The 24,929-nt window shown below is 44.4% G+C and overlaps 1 protein-coding gene and 1 long non-coding RNA gene across 6 annotated transcripts in view; one reads left to right on the top strand and one right to left on the bottom strand.

Moving 5' to 3' along the window:
• IPMK (inositol polyphosphate multikinase) overlaps positions 1-9,397 on the bottom strand; it is a 34,510-nt gene extending 25,113 nt beyond the window's left edge. For 2 of the 5 annotated variants that reach the window (XM_085862088.1, XM_085862091.1), the window contains exons 1-2: positions 9,244-9,396; positions 8,617-8,755 (exon numbers count right to left, since the gene is read on the bottom strand). Coding sequence is in view for 1 of the 5 variants with exons in the window: in XM_085862087.1 (XP_085718213.1) it covers positions 9,244-9,283 (40 nt within the window). In the remaining 4 variants the exon portion in view is untranslated. Of the gene's footprint in view, positions 1-8,616; positions 8,756-9,158 lie in introns of all 5 variants that reach the window. The other 3 variants (XM_085862089.1, XM_085862090.1, XM_085862087.1) reach the window with 3 other exon arrangements.
• On the top strand, positions 60-24,545 carry LOC147009413 (uncharacterized). The gene is made up of 3 exons (XR_015052882.1): positions 60-154; positions 21,655-21,781; positions 24,085-24,545. It is a non-coding gene; the product is annotated as an uncharacterized LOC147009413 (long non-coding RNA).
• Positions 24,546-24,929: the final 384 nt, after the last annotated feature.

Here is a 24,929-nt window from a genome sequence, read left to right on the forward strand (position 1 = left end):
CACCACCACAAAGGCCAAATTCCAAATTCCAAATTCCTGCTCCAACCTACAGGGGGGGGGGGCACTGCGGTGGAAGGCATATCTGCTTCTTCAGAATGCCAGTCCTCCTCCAGTTACAAGTACTACAGGTGACTGTTCAAGTGGGTGATGAAAGGTAAACGCTACTTTTACACCTACTATGTGGTGAAAAACTGCAGCCGTGTATCAGGAGGAACAGCTAATTGAGGCAGCATAGTATGGAAGCAAAAGCATTTCTGTATATGGAGATAAAAGATCAGGGTGCGATCATTTAAACAAGTGTTGTAAACAAGAGCGCAGAACCCAGAAACCCAGTGCGTACTACAGTCGTACTTTTCCCCCTTTGGTGAAGGTACGAAAGTTGAATTAGAGCAGGTGGTGTCTTTGTTTTGTTGTTGAAGGTCATTTGCAATAGATGCTCATGCAGACAATTTTCAATTGGGGGGGAGGCAGGGGGGGTGGGAATAAAAAAAAGAAAACGAAATTGCTCGGTCATCACAGTATGCACCACATCTTCCTTTAAAAATTGTTCAAGAAGCCTAAAGGGCAACAGCCGCTGCCATGCACCATCCCATTCTCGGTCTGTATTATGTAGGTTATGTCAGCTGTTTCAACGGATAAAGTACCCTCCTGGCCTTTAACACTCCGTGCCTCGAGAACCAATCTCATTTGTTTGTCACCAATTCTTCACGAGTTAAGGTTGGGCAGTGTAATGGTGAACACACATATTCACTTTAATTTCGACGTGGAAAAAAATGGTTTGTTACACAGGACTGTGTCATGTTTGTTGAGGTGAGATGTATCTATCTATAATTCCAGCAATGTGTGTGTGTGTGTGTGTGTGTGTGTCTGTGACCGCTGTTTCTCGACAACCACTGGTCCGATCTAATTGAAACTTGCCAGGTATATTGCTGAGAACTTGAGGATGTGCCTTTTCAAGGTTTGATATTAATCGGACAAGTGCCTCCCAAGTTATGGCCATTTATTTACCAAACCAATGACAAGACACGTTATTGCGTGGGCGTGGCCGATGGGGAAGGGAAGCTCAGCCGCGCTCCCCATTACGGGTTACAACGTAAGGGCTTCCGGAGAGTGATGACTTCGTGTATTCTAATAATTTCTCGATTTCTTATGCGCCTTTATAGATAAACACAATGCCCCAAGTTATGATCGTTTTCATATTAGACGGTGCATAAATTTCGGTAACATCAGTGAGCTGGTATGCTCCAAACCAGGAAGTAAATTTTTTTTCTCTCTTCTCTTTTTGTTTTTCCTTGCGACGACATTGCGAAAAGGTAAAATATGTTGGCGCCAATTAAATAATTGGCCATTAAAACTTGAATTGCGAATAATCGTAACTGTGATATGCGAACTTCCGGGCCACGCACGTACGGGCACGCGAGAGCGAAGAAACGGCCTGTGTGGTTGTTGTTTCTTGCTCGCGGTTGGAATATTTATTTATTCTTTTTTTTTATGGGCACGTACTAGTATTATAAAAGTGAAGTTGAATGGAAAGGGTCCAAGTTGTGAGGATGGGGGTAGATTTTGAGCTATTGTGGCAGAATCGCCAGAATTCGGACTTCTGGTTACTTTCGGAAACGTACCCATCGGGTGGATACGAGCAGCTTGTGGAAGAAGGGGCTTTCAGAAATGGCTCTCTCGGAGTATATATAAATGGGAAAGCAGAGTGGAAATGGGGGAGAAGGGGAGATGAAGAGCCAGGCACAACACCGTGGCAGAGTGCTGCGTGGAACACTTGTGCTTTACCTGCAAAATAAACGCGAGCTTTGGGTTCACCGGCCCGTCAGGTTTGAAATTTGATCGAGTAAAGAACCTTTGGGGGTTACTGATGGTGTCATTAATGGGCCTGGGGTTCACAATACAAGTTCGACTCTCGTCAGATTCATGTCCACATTGCACTGAATGATGTGCTATTGCTGACTGTATGATGTTGCCCGATGTTCTTCCAATATAGGTGGAAAATTTCTCTTGATGCAATATTTGCTATCATCCGTGCAGGTAGTGAGACAGACAGACAGACAGAGACACATATTGCAAACACTGGGGTATAATGATGAAGAAGGCATGCCACCCTACACTTTCAATTGATGATGTAACGAAGGTGGCATGCCATCCTACACTTTCAATTGATGATGTAACGAAGGCGGCATGCCATCCTACGTTGACATAATTAATTATAAGCTATATAATTGCAAGTCAAAAGTTAAAAGAAGATGATCATTTAAATTCTAACGGCTTGCAAGAGCCGTGCAAAGAGGCGAAATTTATGATTCCAAGTTGATGAATGTTAAGTGGCGGAACAACTTGTAAAGTGAAGTAGACTCGCCTCTGAGCCGTTTCGAAGAAGAACAAGCCACTGCTTTCACGTCTTCAGACGCATCGAGCTGCCGAAGGCAGTTTTTCATTGTCTCGGGGACACGATCTTGGACGGGTCGCCACTCCAACGCAGGATACTCGAAAGGCTCATTCTCCCCACTAAGCTAGTACTCATTTTGCCGACCTCAGGAGGACGACAAGCTGAGTCAACACACCTGGTGGTGTTTTAACAGCACGACAGGGGCTCGAACTCAGGACCTGAAGATATTAGGCCGGCCACCCGAAACGAACACCAAGCTTGTGAGCCGTCTAGTCTGTGTTAAAATGTCGACCATGCTATAAACCTTAAACCTGGTGTTTCGCAGGCAGGGCAATTCATCAATGGGTGTGTTTTTGATCATTATTTTTTTGCAATGTCATCTGCATTTCGACAATTATTTAATGCCGGGCCTTTTTTTTTTTTTTTTTTTTTTTTTTGCATACCTTGGTCGAGGCTCGTATGAGAGCAAACACATAACTCACAGCAAGGAGGCATGAGACAAGAGGGGCGGGAGTGGAAGGGACAAAACAGTGGGGAACAGACACATTAGGTGAACTGTGGAAGGGAGAGGGATGGGGATGGGACGGGGAACATCGCGAAGAGAAGATGGACATTACAGGGACTTTCAGGAAGGAAAGCAGGAGAAATGAAGGAAGTGGGCTTGGGAGGATTATCGGGGGTAGAAAAGATCGAGGATTTGGATGGGGGAAGATAAGAGGTGGTGGTGAACAGCTGTTTTGAAAGCCTGGAGGGAAGAATGGGAAAGAATAGAGTGAGGAAGTTTATTCCAAAGGCGGGAAAAAAGAGGAATGAAAGAGTGAAGATGAGCAGTGATTCGTGATTTTGGTAGTTTTACCAGAAGGGGGTTGTTGGCGGACCTTGAGCGCCCTGTGGAAATGTGGTGGGGACAAATCGCAGAGAGAGCAGGGGGGGCAAGGCTGGAGAGGAGTCGGTAGAAGACAGAAAGACCACCAACCAACCTGCGGTGATTGAGTGAGAGGCCCAAAGACTCAGCTTCATTGCGGGAGATGCCGATGATCTTAAATGCCCTGGTTTCGACAGCGTTAAGCCGAGAAAGGTGGGAGGCAGGAGCACCAGCCCAGAGGGGAGAGCAGTACTCCATCAGGCTACGGACAAAAGCTTTGTAAGTGGTCAGGAGCTCAAGAGGGCCGAGGAAGGACTTGGCACGACGGAGGATTCCCAGTCGGCGACTGGCTTTTGAGGCGAGGTTGGAAATGTGACTTTCCCAGGAAAGGTCATGGCAGATAGTGAGACCTAGAAGCTTGAAAGAAAAGACTTCTTCCAGAGGATTGTTGAGAAAGTGGATGGGGGGGTTTTGTAAACGGTCCTTTCGAAGAGACATAGTGAGAGTGTGAGATTTGTCTGGATTGAAAGACATGTTCCACATGTTGGACCAGTTTGTGATTTTATCCAGATCTGCAGTGAGCGAAGAACCTGCTGCTTGCCGGTCTGAGGGATGACAGATGGTACGGCAGAGGGTGGAGTCGTCGGCAAAGAGAAATAGAGGATTTTCCAGAGAGTCCGAGAGATCATTGATAAAATGGCCTTGTGTGTTGCATTCAACTTGCTGGGACAAAGCAATCGTTCTATCTGGTTTTTGCCAGCGACATGGATTGTTATCACAAAATGCACACTAAATCATGTTAAAATGTCATGATCATTATAAGAACCATGCCTTATGCAGAGGTCAAACTGTATATGTAGATAATGCGCTTTACCACTACTGTACACTGTCCATAAGTGATAAATATTTACGACTTCCTACTGCTGTACACCATCTGTAAATAACGAAAATCCACACGTCTCAAATCATACCGCCTCCTTTGGGGAGCAAGTGTGCCCACACAAGATCACGTGATGTGACAGTCTTTGGTCACACCACCCGATGTGAGCGGGAACGAATTTTATGCAGACTGCAATGCCAAAAATAAGTTCCACGAGCAGACTTTAGTTTGCAGACATTTACGGACAGTTTTGCTATTTTCCTGGAATTGCGGCTTCGGTTTACATTAGCACGCCAAACTTAAGCTTTCTCGTCCACCTCGGAAGAACTAAACATTTATGTCAGCGAGCGATGAGAAAGAGCCTTATATGTTCGATATCATTCCAAATTTGTCGTCAACCCCATCTTTAGATTTGGAAACGAAGTGGCGAATGGTGCACAACGTTTAAACGTCACACAAATGTGTGCAGACAACCCTTCATGAGAATTCTGGGTAATACGGGAGTACATACGACCCAGTCGTACACGACACCTCGCTGCTTTCTCCCTTGTGATGCCACGTGACATCTTTGTTTATAGTCCGGGCAGCCTGTGGATAAACCTAAAACAAATTGGAATAGTTTTGAAACCCGTTTTTCGGATTCCTTCAGCATCTGGCAATATCAATTTCAAAGCAGACCAAAATCTATTTAGTGGAACATGTATTTTCAGAGGACAGTCTATCCCTATCCCCTTTAAATAGCATAAATACAACAAAGAAATGTACGAAATATTAGCAGGTTGTCATATTACCTGAAAATACTTTTTGAAATATCATTGGTGACTTCCTAACTGTACTTCACGGACCGGTGTTTGTACGTGTGTTTGTTTGTCACGCAACTCCTCCTACAGTTCTGGGCCAATTACATCCAGACTTGCTACGACATAGGATCAGCATGACCCCAATTAATGTACGGGGTGTTTTTATCGTTGCCGGTGGGACGCAAATTCTCCATGTAAATGTGTATCGTGTCGCGCCACCTCCAGGTGGGGAAGGGTATTACAGGTATCCACCATTTACAGTACAGTCGTCCTATCCCCATGGTTTCCAGAGCAGCGAGGTGTTATGAATTATAAACAGTAAGTCATGTTTTTGCCTCATGCAGGGAACCCGGGTTTGTTTTTTTTACCTATACAGAGCTGTCAGTTGGCTATACACCGCCCAAATAAAGGCATGCATCGGAAGAACACGTTGCATGCTTGGAACAAGATCGCCCGTCGGGCGCATACACTGCTGGTGTAGTATAATCTATATAAAATTTCTTATATGTGGATTTTAAGGAGCAGCTATACTCATTTTTAGAGTAATTTAATGTATCAATGATACCTAAAATGTATTAAATGCATGGGGAATTGTAACCAGTTTTTCATTTTAAGAGTGTCATCACTACCAAGATCAAGATTCTAGAATAGCAAGAGGCACGACTGTGTATTTTGCCAAAAGCCATTGTCAAATGGAGAGCCAACTGCTACATTGATGCAAAAGTGTCGTGATGGTATCGTGAAGGCCAGTGAAGCTTGAGGCAATGATATGACTGTTGATCTTGGCCAGGTTGTACATGCGAAGTGCACAAATGAATTCACCAACTCGAGATCGATCCAATTTCACATCAAACGAAAACTTCCTGGTGAACAGGAACAGCATCAGCAGCATACACTTCGATCACTTTCAGCTATAAAGATGACCGTTCACTGTGTGGTTGTCCAGATGTGTACAACCGCAAAAGCCCGAACAAACCTGGTGCTGGTGTTGGCTTAGCGGTTCGGGTGGTGGCCTGGGGTCCTAGGGTCCTGAGTTCAAGCTCCGTTGGCCACTGAATCAACACCAGAGGGTTGACTCAGCCTGTCATCCTTCCGAGGTCGGAAAAAACGAGTACCGGTGTAGCAGGCAAAAGGCTGCACACGAAGGGAAGGAGTATTGACGGATTTATTAAATCTTGTATTGGCGTGGAGCATGCATGATGGGACGAATGGTCTCCTCCTGTGCAAAATCTCCTTGTAAACTTATTCCGGTTTGAACGTCGGATTTCCAGAACAAAATACTGAGGGCGTGTGATGAGTTTGAAGGAGAATGGGCTGATGTGAGAGTCAGAGGGGTTTTTTTTTGTTCCCAGATCTGTCAGCTGTAGATGCTTTGTTCCACAATATGTGCGGCGTCAACTTTGGTAAAGGAAAGCAAGTGCCAAGCACATGTCAGAAAACGATAGAGAAGAGAGCTGCAAAATGCAAGAAAATCAGTGGAAGTGGCAGTCCCAAGGATTCACAAAAATCTGAAGCCTTCCAAACAGTAACAGAGTATCTTGAAAATAATAATGATGAATGAGTGACCATTACTGACGTCACAAATAAGATGAAAGAATATCTCACTGATAATGACATGGAACCATACACCTTTCCACACATGAGACGTACAATAACCATCACAGAGATCAAAGGAAAACAAGATGTAGTTACCTTCCATACCACGGCTTCCAAAATAGTGCACAATTTCCATTGGCAAACGATGCAAAAATAAAGTGAGGAGAAGAACCACACGACAGAAACAGCAGAATATTTCATGAAGTAGGACGTGAGAGAAATTGATCAGACAAGGGACACCGATCCCACTGCTGAGGATCTATCAACAGAAACGGCACTGGAGTTCTCGCCACCATCTCTGCAGCAGTTGTTGACCGTACCATTCTGTGTAAGAGATGCAAGTAGCAAAATTGCTTCAATAGGCCGAGCAATCGTGCAGGCAGCGCATCCTCGCATCCTTCTGGTCCCACTACAAATCGGTTTGGATGTTCAAATGCGCAGCATCTTGTCCAGTCCGAGTTTTTGGGGGATTCCTTGTATCACCATGGGTTTTTATGCTCGTATAGTGAAGTGATGAAGGTTGAAAGGAGCTCTTCAGTTGCACAGGATGCAGAAATACCAAGCTTGACCAGCGGCATTTTTCTACAATATTCTCGTGTAATGTTGACCATAATGTGAGAGGTATGGATGGAAACGGTACATTCCACTGTGTTGCGGTGGTACGATTGCTATGGTTACACCCAGAGCAAAATCATCAACTATTCCAAGAATGAAAGTCACATCTGACGATATTGCTACTGTTGGACAGGATTTTTAAAAATCATCACTTATTGTCAGAAAGAGATAGCCTCCAGTCTCTCTGCTCCCAGCCAATAACAAACCCAAAATGTCAGAGAGGTCCAGATTCATGCACCTCATGTGCAAGGGAGAACATCCTGGTGCATCATCGGTTATGTTTCTCCCCACTCATACCCAGTGGTCACGTTTGATCAGTCATTATGGTGGAAGGCACACACCGTGGTGGAGAGTTTGCCAGAATTGCGGCCGGCTCGCATTAGTCTAGGAGGTTTCAATACAAAAATGGGCTTCCTGGAATCCATTGTCCACATGATGAGTGGATCTGGCCTTCAGGAGCTGTTGGAAGTGGTGCGTGCCAGCAACACAGTGGGACACGTGCCCTCAGGAAAAGCAGCGAGCCGTGCAGTTCGAGGTCATTTGATGCTGCACTGAACATGGATCTTCCACAGTCTTCAGTACCTACCAAACTCGATGCAGGATTCCACTCTGGTGATGCTGAGGACAATCTTCTTCCCTCCTCGACAAGCCTGTTGGAGAGAATTCTTGAGCACTCGAGGAGAAAAATTGGAGACAGAGCAAAAAAAAAAAGAGGTTCAGACGGCGAGACTTTGGTTTCAACATACTGAAACGACAGATGCCCAACGCAGATTCATCAAGGCGGAAAGACTTGGCAATCGGGAACTTCATGTCCCCACGTCTGCATGATCGACACGCTGTTTTTCTCATGGCATCTGGAAACGAATTTTAAATCCTTTGGGAAAAAAAAAACTAATCGTATTTATCACTTTCACCAGATTAGAATTGTGAAATTTAAGGGGCTAGGGGGGTAAACCATCCTCTTAAAAAAAGTTCCACGAAACAGATGGTAGATTTTTGAAACGATCTAACCAGATGCCTAACGAATCAGAAAAAAACAGGTTTGAGAACTATTACAATTCGTTTCGGGTTACCCCACGATTCAGCAAAGGCATGCCGAACTAATAGCGAACGCAGTGAGCTTCATACTTAACGCGTGCACGTGAGAGAATAGGAAACAACAACAACAACACAATAGCCCTGGCTATTTGGAATCCGTGTCGTAAGCTATGACTTTTTGCTTCCGGTTGTTGTTAAATGCTGTGCGGCGCTTACATGTACCACGGTCTAGTTGGCAAGTCTACAGTTGTGAACAAGTTTTATGTAAAGTCAGAAGCGAACGTAAGAAGAATTCTACGTTCGCTTCTTGACTTTGCCTATTCCATATCAGTATTTACATACAGTACATTATAAAGCCTGGGGGTGTGGACCCCGAGAGGAGCTTGCCACACCTGTGTGTGTGCAGCACACATCGACACAGACTCACCTGGCACTTGAGTTTCATCAGCAGAGAATTGGAGAAACTCCCATCATCATCATCATCATATATTAAAATTCACAGGAGCTTGGGTCTCGATCTTCACCTGCGGGAAATCCTCAGGTCGCGTACGCCTCCACAGCCTTCCCTGCAGAACAGTTCCAAGATCCATTTTGTCTCGGGACAGAACGGTCCGCACGGTTATCGACAGAAGTAAACGACTCAAAGCAGCCAAGGACCATTTAGTGATTGAGGGGTCGTTCACAAAGTACGTACTTTATGGACAAACTACCCCCCCCATCCCCCACCCCCCTCTCCAAACTCAAACATAACACGTGACTCAAAAATAGGGATAAAGTGAAGTTCATCGTAAGACATTCTCGCACGATGCTCGATATGTCAAAAAGTGTAAATGGCACTTCCACGTCGGAGAACAATGCTTTGATGACGTCACGCGAGTGTGACGCTCCAGCAAACATCCACCCCACAAAAAGCGTCACGTAATTTGTGTACAAACCCCCCGAGAAGCAAACATTCGATCCCCTTCACACCTTAAAACGGACATTCCATGCAAACGTTCCGACATTCCGTACTGTGCGTGCAAAAAAGGGACTAAAGTACGTCCGCACAACGTACATATGTATGGACAAACTTCGCTCGTCGACGTCCCGAACATCGCCGAGCGGAGCCACTCTGAAGCTGTCGCCTTACTTCCGGGTTGAGATGGGTTCGTCGTTCGTCGATGTTGCAATTTTCTGTTTAAAAAAAAAAAAATGTGATTAACATTCAGACTCTCACCGAATGCGAGATACGTATTCACTTCAGACGGAAAAAAAATTAGCGGCGGCAACTATCTCCACATGAAGATGTAAAAAGCTGTGGAGAGACGGCGAATATAAATTAAAAAAAAAAATAACAAGCTTTATACACCGCCTAAAATGCAAACATGTTATTATTATTATTTTTTTAACATTTAAAAAAAAAAAATTTATTATCAAAAAGAATGTATAACTGATGGTGGGACAAATGGTGTGAGATTTGTCAGGATTAAAAGACACTAGTGCGTGTCCGTACGTGCATGGCCGTACGTGCAAAAAAAAAAAGAATTGTGACGTCAATCGTGATGTCATAGCAACGTGTCCTGTCATTGGTTTGGTAAATAAATGGCTACAACTTGGGAACCACTTGTCCGATTAATATCAAACCTTGAAAAGGCACATACTCAGGTCCCCAGCGTCATTTGTGACGTCATATCAAACGAAGAAGAAGAGTTGTGACGTCATTTGTGACGTCATAGCAACGTGTCCTGTCATTGGTTTGGTAAATAAATGGCCATAACTTGGGAACCGCTTGTCCGATTAATATCACACCTTAAAAAGGCACATCCACAGGGCCCCAGCAATTTAGCTGACAAGTTTCAATTACATCGGACCAGTGGTTGTCGAGAAACAGCGGTCACAGACAGACAGACAGACAGACAGACCCACAGAGATTGCTGGAATTATAGATAGACTAGTACGTGCCCGTAGGTGAGTACCAGTATGTGCAGCCTCTCTCTCTCTCTCTCAAACCTCGAAAAGGCACATCCGTGGGTCCCCAGCAATATTCCTGGCAAGTTTCAATCATGCAAAAGAAATAATAATAAATAAATAAATAAATAAATCGACATTAATTGTGATGTCATTCGTGACGTCATAGCACCGTGTTCTGTCATTGGTCGACAGGTAAATGGCCGTAACTTGGGAACCACTTGTCCGATTCATTTCAAACCTTGAAAAGGCACATCCGTCGAGAAACGGCGGTCGCAGACAGACAGACAGACACACAGACAGACACACACAGATTGCTGGAATTATAGATAGATGTTCCAAGTGTTTGAATGAACAGCTTGGGAATTTTTCTTTTTTTCAAGGTCTGAGGGAAGAGGCTGCAACCTGCTTGCTGAAGGACAAAAGACGTCACAGCATCAGCAAATATAATCAGCAAATCAGCAAGTCATCAGCTCTACCTATCATCAGCAAATATAATATAAAGGGGATTTCTCTGAGAATCAGAGGTTGTTCATGAACATAAGCAATAGGACTTGACGCAGAATGCTGCCTTGTCCTTTAACAGGGAGAGGAGCTTGGGCCTAGCCAGGCTGAGGCAGACGAGGTGGGTTCCTCGTCGCTCATTACCTGAAATATGATCTGGCCTGAGCCCTCTGGCCATCTGAGCTCCCTGGGGAGTAAACTATCAAAGCTACCCGGCAGTGCTCTGAATACTGTTATCCTCTTACCCCTCCCCCCCCCCCCGACAGTGACTGAACAACCCTCCTCCCTGTACACTGATCTCATGAGGCACCAGCTCTCATGAGGACACCTTGCGCATCCTCAAGGCTTGGGATGCCAGTCTGCACAGAAGAGTGGCACTAGCCTTCAACCATCATAAGGATGATGAGGAACATTGCGATTGAATGATGACAGAACATGTGGGGTCGGGCGTGGTGAGGGTGTGGGGTGGGTTTACCATGGGGGCTAAAATGTTTTGACACAAACAAAATTTACTCTTTGACTGTATGGATATATCTATATATTTTCATGATTAATGTGGTTGAAATGAACATTAACATTTAAAAATTTTGAGCATTGAAATTGGCCAAGATTATGTTTCTGGGCATCAAAAATGCATTGGCTTCTGGGGGCCGCTCAAGGCCCCCAGACCCCTCGCCGTAATGGATTCACGCCGTTGGCGCTCGCAACGCTGCGCTACACGCACCGTCACATCAACCAAGTTCACCTCTTTTCGCCTCATCGCTTTTGGACCTCTGGCTACGCCCTTGAGGAGATGAAAGGATTCCATTGAGTGCCACGTGCTGGCCACACGAATAGAGCAAGTCAGTGAGCCATGTTTGGAGTTGGTCTTGGATGAGCTATCTCAATCCGAATCCGAAATGATGGTGAGGTCATTGGAGAGAAAAAGGAAGCATTTGAAGTCCATGATGATGGATTCCATGACCTTGCTGATGATTAGCAATAGGACATGAAGAATTCAAAAGGGCATGTGGTGAGGGAAGAGTATTGATAATGGTGGATTTTAACTTGCCAGGGATAGAGTGGGTCCAGGAACAGGCAAAGGTTAGAGCGGATGAGGATTTCCTCGATTTAGTCCAGGATTGCTTTTTAACCCAGTTTGTACATAAGCCCACTGGGGGGAGTGCAGTGCTGGACCTCCTTTGAAGTAAAGATCCCAATATGGTGGAGGAGATGGAGGTCGGGGAGCATTTAGGAGCAAGTGACCATAACATTGTATGTGGAAAAGATTCTGTTAAGGGTTAGAGTTCAGGATAGTAGGGTAAGGCTGTTAGATTTCAGGAGGGCAAACTTTGAGGGTATGAGGAGAGAGTTTGGTGATGTAGATTGGGAGACTCCAACAACAGGACAATCAGCATCAGAGAAATGGGAAACCTTCAAGGACCAAATGTGTAGAGCGCAGAGTAAGTACATTCCAATGAGGTGTAAAACTAGAAGCATAAAGAGACCAGGGTGGTTGCAGCAGTGAGATAAGGAATGCTATTATGGAGAAACAGAAGGCATTTATTAGGTTTAAAATAACAGGACTGGGGTTACACTTATATTACTATCAAAGTAAACAGAGGCAAGTTAAGAAAATAACTCGGCAAGCCAAAAGAGAGTATGAGAAGGACATGGCTAAGAATATTAACATAAGAGCAAGGCTTTATTTTAGTATATCAGGGGAAAAGAACAGGTTAGGACCAGTGTGGGCCCATTGAGGAATAGCACCGGGAGAGTGGTTGGTGATGAAAGTGAGATGGCTTATTATTAAACAGGTATTTCACTTCAACTTTTACACAAGAACAGTCAGGAGAATTGCCAATAGCTGAGAGTATCTCTCAAGGAGGGGAGAAAGGGGTTTTACAGAAATCCAGGTTGGAGTGGAGGAAGTAAAGGAACAGCGAGGTAATCTAAGAGTAGATAATGTGGTGTACTGATAGAAGATGCTTAGCAGGCAGACACGAGCGGGGGAACAGTCGAGCCGGGCTGTGTTGCACAAGCGCGAGCGCGGGCGTACTTTGCCTGCGGCTCTCCTTTATTACGTACTCCGCACACTCACACGCCGAGCGACTACTGCATTCCTACAACGCCTCAGGCGGCGCGCACTCCTTATATTCCTTGCAGACACGATGACCACGATGACCCCTCCTCCCATCATCATGCCCTGCCCTGCATGGCCGCAGGCTACACCACACTCCTCCCTCCTAAAACTATGATTATTAAATGATCACCATCATAATAAGCATAAACAGCACGAAGGACTACGGTATAATAGTAGACAAGGCACAAAAAATGAAAACAGTGAAGTATAACAGCACATCACATCATATAATGCGTGGAAGCGAGCTATTGGAGAAGCACAGCAGCAATACGCAGCGAAAACGCCCCCAGGCGGCTCATGCTTACATGGCCCTCGGCGAGGTCGCGGCGACCTCCCGAGCAAACAAACCTCCCCCGGCACCATCAAACGCCTCCGGCCCACAAGGCGGCACACCTCCCCCCAGGCAGACCTGAAGCAGATAAACATTCCGAGGTCGGAAGCCCGCTGTCTGGAAACGGTGGCGCCAGCGCCAGACTCGATGGACCTTGGATGGGGGTGCTGAACAGCGCCGCTGGCTGGACGCAACCAATGCTCCATAACAACCCACGCACCACAATCAGTTGAGATGCCAACGCCCGTCGAAACGGCCTTGAGCGAACACCGAGAGCTGCGCCCCCGGCGCCAGGCACGTCTGACCTTGCCGCAACCAGAGGTGGGGGTAACGCCGACCAAGCTACCAGTCCTGGCTCCGAGTCGATCTCCGAGACCCACACGGCAGTTAGACGGTAGCAATTCCATTTAAACCACACTTCAACCATAAGCTCGTTATAAATCAATAGGAATAACATTTGAACCATTGCAAACTCATTTTTCCGTACAGCGCGTTCTCTTGATAAAATCCCAGCACCCGACAAAACAACTACCCATGGCCTGGGGCAACTGGAGGCCAATAAACCCTCTTTATTCGCCCCCACCTCTCCCAAAGCCCCCACATTACATTGATCATAATACAAATCCCATCGATTGATCTCAACCAAACCCACTCTCACACGGGAACTGCTGGCATTTATTTCAACAACGTTAAACCGCATCACTCGAGCAATGAAAAACAAATATGCAATGAACAGCAACCCACAACCCACATCACGAGTCCGCCTCTTGGTTGTTGCCTCGATGTTGTGACTCGCGACTTCCTTTAACGCCACGGGCTCACCGCAACCCGTTGAAGCTGCTCGAACAACACCGCACCTCGCATCATGCACGCAGCCGACGCGCGAGAGCCCATCGCGAGAGCTGGCACGGCTCCTGCTGCTCCCGAACCGCACACCGCCGTTGCAGGCAGCAACGAACGGCCGCTCCCGTTGCATCGACGCGGCTCCCGCCGCCAGAACCTCGCCCTCGGTACTCGACGAAAGCATCGAAGAGAGCACCGGCACACCTGAAGGTACGAACTGGAGATCCAGCCCGAGGTGCGCCAGCCAGTCCCGACCCAAAAGGACGGGCCCTCCCCTCGCACCACAAACACCGTGAGTAGGGCGCTTCGCCCCCGGTAAAGCACCGAGACGTCGGGCGCTGCAAGCGGCGCAACCGCTTCGCCGGTGTACGCGCGCGATGCGCGGGCAGCACGAGTGGACTCAATTCGACACCCGATCAGTGCCCCGATCACTTCGACATTCACTGGCATCGGTCCTGTCACCGTAGGACCAACTGAAACCAGGCTCAACATGGGCAGCATCTCCCGCTTCGGGTCGCTGGAATCTCCGTGCTCAGGCTGCAAAACTCGACCCGGGGCGTTACCGTGCACGCCATGCACTGAACACCATACCGGCGGTAGGTCTTGACCCGGGACGGAAGGATCGCTTCGCACACCGCCATCTATGACTGCAACGATGGGCGATGACCCTCGGCCCACACACCGTAGACGACCTCGAGTGCTCAGACCGCCGTCCGAGTGATTGCATTGCAACGCTCGCCCACGACCCGCGCCGCAGACCGTGCGCGTGGCCGTGCGTGCCTGGCACATTGCGCTGACCCCCGGACCAGCTGCTGTGCCCCGACCATCGAGACCCCGGACATTCTTCAGAGCTCGCGCGACGTCCCACGCCACGTTCGAGCCGAACCGCGTGTCCTCGTTCTTTAGCCGTGGCTCTGCAGAAATCATTCCCCCGATCTGACGTGCCTCAATAAAACGAACACTGAGCGCGGCCGTTGCCCACTCGATGTGGCCGAAGTCGATTCCGACGAAGGCGGGCACGCGTTCGTGCGCCGTGCACTGACCTTCTGCCATGCTCGTGCTGGCGAGACCCTTGGCTCCGTAGCCTGGAACCGCACTGGTTATCCGCTGCCGCCCTGCACACGCCGATCCGAAGATCCTCGTCAGCCAACTGTGGTGTACTGATAGAAGATGCTTAGCAGGCAGACACGAGCGGGGGAACAGTCGAGCCGGGCTGTGTTGCACAAGCGCGAGCGCGGGCGTACTTTGCCCGCGGCTCTCCTTTATTACGTACTCCGCACACTCACACGCCCAGCGACTACTGCATTCCTACAACGCCTCAGGCGGCGCGCACTCCTTATATTCCTTGCAGACATGATGACCACGACGACCCCTCCTCCCATCATCATGCCCCACCCTGCATGTCCGCAGGCGACACCACAGATAAGGCTCCAGGTCCAGATAATATGCACCCAAGAGTATTGATGGAGGTGGCTGAGCAGGTAAGCGAGATGTTAACGGATATTTTCAATAGCTCACTGGAGTCAGGACAGGTACCGGAGGATTGGAGAGCAGCAAATATAGCACCATTATTTAAGAAAGGATCCAGAGAAGAATTGGGGAAACTATAGACCTGTTAGTTTGACTTCAGTTATGGGGAAGGTGTTGGAGACATGAGTTAAGGACCAGTTGAGGAACCATTTAAACAAATACAAACTAATTAAAGGTAGTCAGCATGGGTTTACCAAAGGTAGTTGCTGTTTCACAAATCGAGTTATATGAAGCTGTGTCTGCTTGGGTGGATGAGGGAAAGGCAGTGAACATAGTATATCTAGACTTTAAGAAGGCATTTGATGAGGTACCACATCGGAGGTTGTTCGCCAAAGTGAGGGCTTGTGGAGTGGCTGGTCGGGTAGCTAATTGGATTGCAAACTGGTTTAGTGGTAGGAAGCAAAGAGTGGCTGTGAGTGGGAGGATGTCTTGCTGGGAAGATATATAGTAAGTAGTGGGGTATCTCAGGTATCTCAGTAGTCAGACCATTACAATTCATCATTACAATCAACGAGATGGCAATACGCCGATTCTTACTCGCTATATTACTAATAAAGGAAAAAAATATTTAAAAAAGAATAAGGGTTATAAGCCCAAGTAAACAGGAATATATATATGAAGCTGCTCTTCTGCTCTTGCTCACCCTGTCTCTGTTGTATTCACCCTCTCATTTGCTCAAGGTCATCCGCCATCTGCTTGGAAATCAGCAAACATTACCACCCTTAATAAAAAAAAACAAGTGCAAAAACAGATCCCTGCAACTACAGACCAATCAGCCTTCTCCCAATCATCAGCAAGGTTATGGAATCCATCATCACTTCAGACATGAAATCCTTCCTCTTCTCCAATGGCTTGATTTCTGATCATCAATTTGGTTTCAGACAAGGTCACTTTACCCTGGATATGCTGCTTCTGCTCTCCCAACAATGGATGGAGGTCCTCAATGCCAGACATGAAATCAGAGCTGTATCCCTGGACATATCGCGTGCTTTTGACACGGTCTGGCACCCTGCCCTGCTCAGCAAACTCTCTTCCTATGGTATTGTGGAAGAAAAATAATGATATTCATGTACTATCAATTATAATTGTTGCTGGTACTTTATATATTTAATTTTTATGCTTTAGTCAAATTGGCTGTCAGTAATGTTTCCCTTTATCCGAGTCTTTTGACCTATATATTGATAAATTCATGTGTTACTTTGAAACAGGGTGACCAGGTTTATAATACTGCAAACTTTTGCCGCGATTGTGTCATTCTCTCCCTTCCACCCAAAGTGGACACGTATTGCAGTTTTGAGTTATTTTGCCTAATGCTTATCAGCTAATTCTGAAGTTGAGTTGCCAAATGTCTCACCCTCCCATTCTTTGGAATGTCAAATTATATATAAGAAGAATTGCTTCAGGCTTCTGTTTAAGTGAATCATTCAATGTTCTTCCTCCGTATATACGAAATTTAAGATTCTCCTTTGGAATGCTGATCCAACTTGTGGAAATTGAGTTATTTTCCAACACAATTTTGGCACCCGAGATGGGACCTGAAACCCCCGGCAGGACTAGGAACAGCATCATCTGGCATAACAGCAAGCAAGTGGCCACTTACTAAGATGTTTGCTCTTACTTCAGATCGGATTCTGCATCTCTCAGCTGAACGAGTAACGTGGTTCTCTATTGATAGGAGAGGTATACAAAGGAGAACCTTTAGTGACAGGCCGAAGAAAATTAAGCGGTTGGAGACCATTTAAGATTCCAGGGTTCCCGCTTGGCATTCAAGTGTTTTTATAGAGGTCAGGGATCTCTTAACAGAGAGTTGAAGTCTCTGCCGTGCACAGAGAGGGTTAATGCCCCTGCTCGCTAAAAAGTTCAAGTCCCCAAGGGAGAGAATGAATAAATGTTATGAATGTTTGTTGAGTTCCCTCTTTGGATTTCTGTTTGTCCATTGTACTCACTGGAAGTTCGCTTGCTGTAAAACTCTTGCATTGTTATTGTGTAGAGGTGTTACGGATTCGTAAATCCGATAGTTTTGTATTCAGGAGTTACCTCTTTGGATGGATTTGTGAATCTTATGTGATTGGAAATGTTCAGTTTTGTGTTAAGGACATAAGTTGGGGGTTCCAACCTGGAACTCTTGCATGTTTGTATTTATATCTGATTTCTATATGCACTGATTTGCATTGATCTGCATGTAGTACGAAACGAGTGTTGAAATGGTACGTGTGCAAGTCCAGTAGATTTCACTGGAATAAAACGTGCTCTGTTGTGTGTTGTGAACTGTGAAGCTTATGGGAATGAATAAGTATGGAAAGTGGAGATAAGGATTGGTCGTCATCATACACTGTCAAGATTCTGGATGAGGCGAAGTGCACACGCCAATTCCAGAGGAAAAACGATGATGACTGACTCTTCACACGCTGTTGCATCTTTGGCGTGGACACAAATAACTGGGTATATGTAGGCTTGTATTGAAAGACAGAGCCCTGACATTGTGGTGCAGTCTAATTGGAGTGCAGGGCCAGATGTCATTGAGAGTGTTTTAATACCAGATAGAGAGGTGGTATATGTGAATTCGATCTTGGTGAAAATCTGAATTAGATATGAATGTGAGCTCGATAAGGAACTGAAGAATACTGTACGATGTCATACACGACTGTCTTGTTCGAAATGAAATTGCATCAACGAAGGAATGAATCAATTGAATGTGAAATTTCAGGCAGAGACTTAAAGCAGCCTGTGTTTGAACTTTTCTGGTAGTGGTTTGGTTGCTCGCTCATGACCTGGAACAGAGGGATGTTTGTTGTTTGTGTTGTTGATCCCTTACATCATGGTCATTACTTAAAATGATCCCTCAGATATGTGCACATGTGTTTCAGTGTGGTTTTGAATATTCCCACAACTGGGAAGGCAATGAGACCACTTCGGCTTGGGGCCACTTGCTTGGTGCTGATAACGCAAAGGTCACGAATCTTTCCCTGCACGGGCCAACACTGAACTGGAATCTCTGTGCTTTCCCGGCAGGAAAAGACATAAATGTGTGTGCCGTGCCTCGGATAGACGCTGAAGCAAGTGTCAAAGCTTTATTTAAGAGCCATAGGGATCTTGGATAAATTATGAAATAACAACTGTGAATGTAAAATATATTCTGAATGGGAGTCCATTTAGGAGACTGGCTATCGCCGGCATTATGAAACAAAATTAATTAAAAAGCACTTTGTTCAGTACTTAAATTGATGAAAAGTGGGAATTTGCCTCCAATTATTCAGTCCAGCAAGCTGAGGTCTTACAAGCAGCTGTTAGTACTGCTGGACGAGATTTATGGGTACTGAAACCTCCTCATTCAATTCATATGCGGATCCATAGGGGGAGGGGGGGTAATACCCCCAGCCCCACAAATGGCCCCAAAATGCGAGGCTTTGTTCTGTGACCGAGTGTGACCCAAGAAAATTGGGTTAAAATACAGGACAAAGACATGTAACAAGCAACACACTCAGCAAAATAAAAAAAGCCTTTTGATCTGCAAGCTTGTCTGCCAAGGTCAACTGCCAGCACGAAGAGCAGAAAGAAAAACATCTCTGGTGGCTTTATATGGGCCTCAATTCGTGAGGTTAATTCATGGATCAGACTTAATTGGACAATTTTGTTTATTTTCACAATGATAGACCATCAAGTTGTTTAAGTGAAATTGGATAAAGAATGCACTCCAAAGCTGGAGTTTGAACCTCATGGTCATCTGGAGTAGCCAATCAGGGGAAGAGGGACCAGTTGGGTGCTAACTGCAGGTTCAATTCCTGCCATGCTTTCCCCACAGCAAGGTTTAACATTATTTGGGGGAAAAGCTGGTGAAGGTTCCAAAAGAGATAGCTCCATGCATGGACGGAGTGTTTTGAGCTGCAATTTGGAGTGCCATTCGCCTGGTGACTCAACTTTGACAAATTACTTGTCAATTTTTGCTATGGCTGTTTTAAAACAGAGGTTTAAACTGTATCTATTTGTTTTGATAAAGGAATGGATTTGTATTTAAAAGGTCAGAGGAAGTGATTAGATGGCTAGATTGTGTGTGTTGTGATATTGTAGCATTTTGCTGTATTGGTGAGAGAGAAGTGGATAAAAGATGGATAATGTCAGAGATTAAAAATGTTGATGGAATTCTCACTAGTGATGAGAGTGGTTGGTTACACATTATTTTTCCGAGATTTTTCAGCTCCATTGACCATGAAAGAAATGGATGCTCATCAGATTGATGAAACAAAATTAGCATTTGGTATAAATAAACTGTTTGGAGAAATTTTGTATTTCTAAACTATGTTGGCAAGTTTTGTCCCCAAATGTTTCCAAATGGACGCTCTGCAGCCAAACTGTGGTCCGCAGCTAGGCAACTCGATGTCAAGGCTGAGCAGCGTGGATCTCTTACTATGGGGGAGTTCGCAGAGCTGAGAGCCCGAGAAAGACTTCCAAAATAATTACCCTGTGACGACAATGATAGTCATGCTACTTGTTTAATTACTCCTGTTAATTAGTGTAATTATAACAACCTAGCTTTGAATTACTGTACCAGTGTGCTTTAACCTGCTTGGTCATGATGGGGATACTCTTATGGTCAATAGGACCAACAAGTGATACTCGTGATAATGTTTGCATGCACCGGGTTTGTTGTCACATGCATAAACATAGGGAACAGTTAGTAACTCATGGAAGTTGTGTACGGTAACTTAGTTAATTACTTTCAGACTCAGCTCATGATAAAAAAAAGAAAAAAATAACTCATTGAGAACCTGGAGGCACAAGATTTTTGTGTTCCTTGTGTCTTTTTCTCCATTACAATTAATAATGGTATTAATATAAAGTTTTGTTTTGGAATTACAAATTCAGAAACCTTTATCATATAAGTCTCATAATCCTAATTTAAATGTATTGGGGTCTTCAAGTGACAGAGTATTCTCCTAATTTGTTTTTTCCTAATTTCTTCTTGAATGGATCGAAATTTGTGGAGTCATTAGAGTCCGCATCTTTAAAACCAGTAATTTGGGACAAATGTGAATGATTGGTTATATCACAGTAAGGTACACCATTAGTTATAACTATTGATAATTATTGATAATTTGTATTGAGTGATTGATATATTATCAATCACTGGAGCAATGGACCTTGTTGATCTATTAATTGAGGGTAGAAAAAAGCTACTAAGAATTGAATCGAGATAATATATTAAGTTCAGGTACTAAAACATAATATTTAAGGACGGTCTCTGTTCCTAAATTGATCGACAGATTGGTCAACATTATATATTAGGAATCATAAGTTAACAGTAAGGGAAAATCAAGTTATGAGGGAAAACAGCATGGTATTTACATAACCATGTTATAATGCAGAATGGCTGGAAGAATGGCAAGACCAACAGCAATTATGAAATCAATTAATGGAATTAGGAATTGTACCATGGATTGTAAACGCCTCCATATTTTGTGGAAAGACAAAAAAAAAAAAAAGCAAAAAGGATTAACAAGAATCATGCTGAGTACAGAAGGCATTAGCATGTGAAATTAATGTTAAATCGGTCAGAGTGTAAAAATTATATTATTTAAAATAGTGCAAGACGCCACAAACCATTAAAATATGACCTGTTTTATTTGTTTTCTGATTAATTGGACAGGTACATGATTTTTGATCAATTGGTACTTCTTGTATATTCACTTAAGTAAGTTGAGGTATTTCTAACACTGACTTGACCATCCTTCCTCAGTACGGAGGTGCGAAGTTAGCTGCAATAAATAATGGCAGTTGCTCTGGAACTGCTTGTGCATGAAAATAGAAGAAGAAGAAGAAGAAGAAGAAGAAGAAGAAGAAGAAGAAGAAGAAGAAGAAGAAGAAGAAGAAGAAGAAGAAGAAGAAGAAGCTAACTTTCATAATTATTGTACAGATGATGGAATATTTTTCTTGACTGGAAGGGATTTTTGAAGGATGGTGAAAAGAATTGTTGATTGCAAATTAGAACCCTGATAAAACCTGCTGCCCTTTCTACATGGAAAGAGCAAATGAGATGAGTGTTTTTGAGTGTACATTCAACTGAGATATCTATATATTTTTAGCATGTCGTTTAGGTTGAGGAGGGGGGGGGGGAGAGGAAAGGAAAAGGTAAAATTTTGATATGAATGTTATGCACGTAAGATGCTTAACCTTGATTTTGTTTGTTTCAGAGTGTTGAGAGCAGTTAAACTATGCAGTATACGATTTCGTCCAGTAAAGCTTTGGAAGAACTTCCACCGAAAGACTGGATGATGGGGAGAACCCATCGAGAAAAGGAATGTCTTACTTTGAAACAGGGTGAGCAGGTTGATAACACTGCAAACTTTTGCCGTGATTGTGTTACTCTCTCCCTTCCATCTATAGTGGACACGTATTGCAGTTTTGAGTTCTTTTGCCTAATGCTTATCAGCGAATCCTGAAGTTGAGTTGCCAAATGTCTCACCCTCCCATTCTTTGGATGTCCATATTATATATATATATATATATATATATATATATATATATATATATATATATATATATATATATATATATATATATATATATATATATATATATATATATATATATATATATATATACATATATATATACATATATATATATATATATATACATATATATATATATATATATATATATATATATATATACATATATATATATATATATATATATATATATATATATATATATATATATATATATATATATATATATATATATATATATATATATATATATATATATATATATATATATATATATATATATATATGAAGAATTGCTTCGGGCCTCTTTTTCAGTGAAGTCCATTTGAATGTTTCAGTGAATCATTCAATGTTCTTCTTCCTTTTTTACGAAATTAAAGATTCTCCATTTGTATGTTGATCCAACTTGTGGAAATTGAGTTATTTTCCACCACAGTATCCAAGGCCATCTCCACTCATGACTCATAGACTTCCTCTCCTGTCGCAGCCAATGTGTGGCCCTAAATGGAGTTCTATTATCTCCTCTTCCTGTCCAGGCTGGAGTTCCTCAAGGTAGCGTTCTGGGCCTTGTTCTTTTTCTAGTTTTCATCAATGATCTCTCCGACTCTCTGGAAAATCCTGTTTATCTCTTTGCTGATGACTCCACCCTCTGTCGTACCATCTGTTATCCCTCAGACTGGCAAGCAGCAGCTTCTTCGCTCTCTGCAGATCTGGATGAAATCACAAACTGGTCCAACACATGGAACATGTCTTTCAATCCTGACAAATCTCACTCTCACTATGTCTCTCCGAAAGGATCATTTAGAACAGCCCCCCCCCACTGCACACCCCATTTACTTTCTCAAAAATCCTCTGGAAGAAGTCCTTTCATTCAAGCTTCTGGGTCTCACTATCTGCTATGATCTTTCCTGGGAAAGCCACATTTCGAACCTAGCCTTCAAAGCCAGTCACCAACTGGGAAACCTCCATTGTGCAAAGTCCTTCCTCGGCCCACCTGAGCTCTTGACTACATACAAATCTTTCATCCACAGCCTGATGGAGTACTGCTCTCTCGTCTGGGCTGGTGCTCTTGCCTCTCACCTTTCTCAGCTTCTCACTGTAGTAACCAATGCATTTAGGATCATTGCTATCTCCCGTGGTGAGACTGAATCTTTGGGTTTCTCACTCTCACTGCAGGCAGGTCGGTGGTCTTTCTGTCTTCTACCATCTCCTCTCCGGTCTCGCCCCCCGCTCTCTCTGCCATTTGTCCCCACCACATTTCCGCAGGGCGCTCAAGGTCCGCCAACAACCCCCTTCTGGTAAAACTAACAAAATCACAAATCACTGCTCACCTTCACTCTTTCATTCCTCTGTTTTCCCACCTTTGGAATTAACTCCAACACTCTCTTCAATCCCATTCTTCCCTCCAGGCCTTCAAAACAGCAATTTACCACCACTTCTTGTCTTCCCCCATCCAAAACCACGATCTTTTCTACCCCCATTAATCCACCCCAAACTCATCTCCTCTCCTTCAAATTCCCTGCTTTCCTTCCTGAAAGTCCCTGTGGTGTCCATGTTGTTTACCCCATGTTCCCCGCCCCATCCCTCTCCCTTTCCCAGATCCCCTCATGTCTCTGTTCCCCATTGTTTTGTCCTTCCCTCTCCTGCCCCTCTTGTCTCATGCCCCCCTTGCTGTGTGTTGTGTGTTAGCTTTCATATAAGCCTTGACAATGTATACAAAAATATGTATATATTTTTGGCCTGTCTGTTTGTCTGTCCTTTAAGCAAGTGCAAACCGTTTTACGCGGAGTTACCAAATTTGGCAAGGGAACCTCTTATGTGATGACAAATGTGAATACAGAGTCGGTCAGCCTGTCTGTTTGTTTGTCTGTCCTTTATACAATGGAAAACCGTTTGACCTCGAGCTATCAAGAAAGGAGTGCGTAGTGCATGGGATCTGCAACAACACGGCATTTGACTGTACCTGGAACATGCACAAGTGTTTGATTTGGTGCAATTCCACATTTTGGTTCATTTCTTCAGTCCCATCATTTTCTGCCACATCAGGTCCCATCGTGTGCGTAATGGTTGTTACCAGGAGCTAATGTGGCAATGTTTTTTTTTTTGCAGTTTTCGAAAATCCCAACAACTTTACCATGCCACCAAAGAAACGGGCAAGTTTGGGCAGATCTACATCAGCAGCCAGAAAAAAAACAAGAAGCCCGGAAGCAGGAAAGCTCACAAGAAAGACAATCACATCTTGAAGCTGTCTGAGAAAGTGTACCAGCTTCTGTAGCAACATTAACTTTGCAAGAAACACAATCCCCTCAGAAAAAAAAAACAACTCAAATTCACTCTTTTGTGTTACACTTTATTTTATTTAAACTGGGGGAATAATGCGAAATTTATCCCGGGCAATGTTGGGTACCTCAGCTGGTCGAATATATTTTGCTTTGACACTCCCAAGAAGAAACCACATAACCTTTCTAAAGCACACCCGATCATATAAAAATAACTAATTGCTTTAGAAAGAGCTACGAGGGTAAAGGAAAACGCAGTTGCTCGTATGCTGCTGAGGTTAAAAGTTGAAACCTCCACCACAGTGCCACACACCACTGGGTCACGCACCATGGGCCTCGGTGCGAGTTCAGTCCGAGCACCCACAAATACCGTGCACCGCATACATGCACAAACACACATACACACATCCACGAAGAGTCCCTTTACAAAGCTAAAGCTACCCATTCTAAAGCTACCCACGAGATAATGGTGGGTGGTTACACCTACTATTGGTCTGGTCGCTCTGATGGTTACCATACCCAAGGAGTTGCTGTAGCTGTGTCCAATAAGCTGACCCCAATGATAATTGAGGTAACACCGGTCAACGAGCGTATTATGAGATTAAGGATTCGTCACTCCTCAGGTGTCATTTCCCTGGTCTCTGTTTATGCTCCGACTGAGGCGAGTGATCTCAC

This window comes from Eptatretus burgeri, chromosome 17, assembly GCF_056783735.1.
Source record: "Eptatretus burgeri isolate ZD-2024b chromosome 17, Ebu_testis_v1, whole genome shotgun sequence".
Lineage (NCBI taxonomy): Eukaryota > Metazoa > Chordata > Myxini > Myxiniformes > Myxinidae > Eptatretus > Eptatretus burgeri.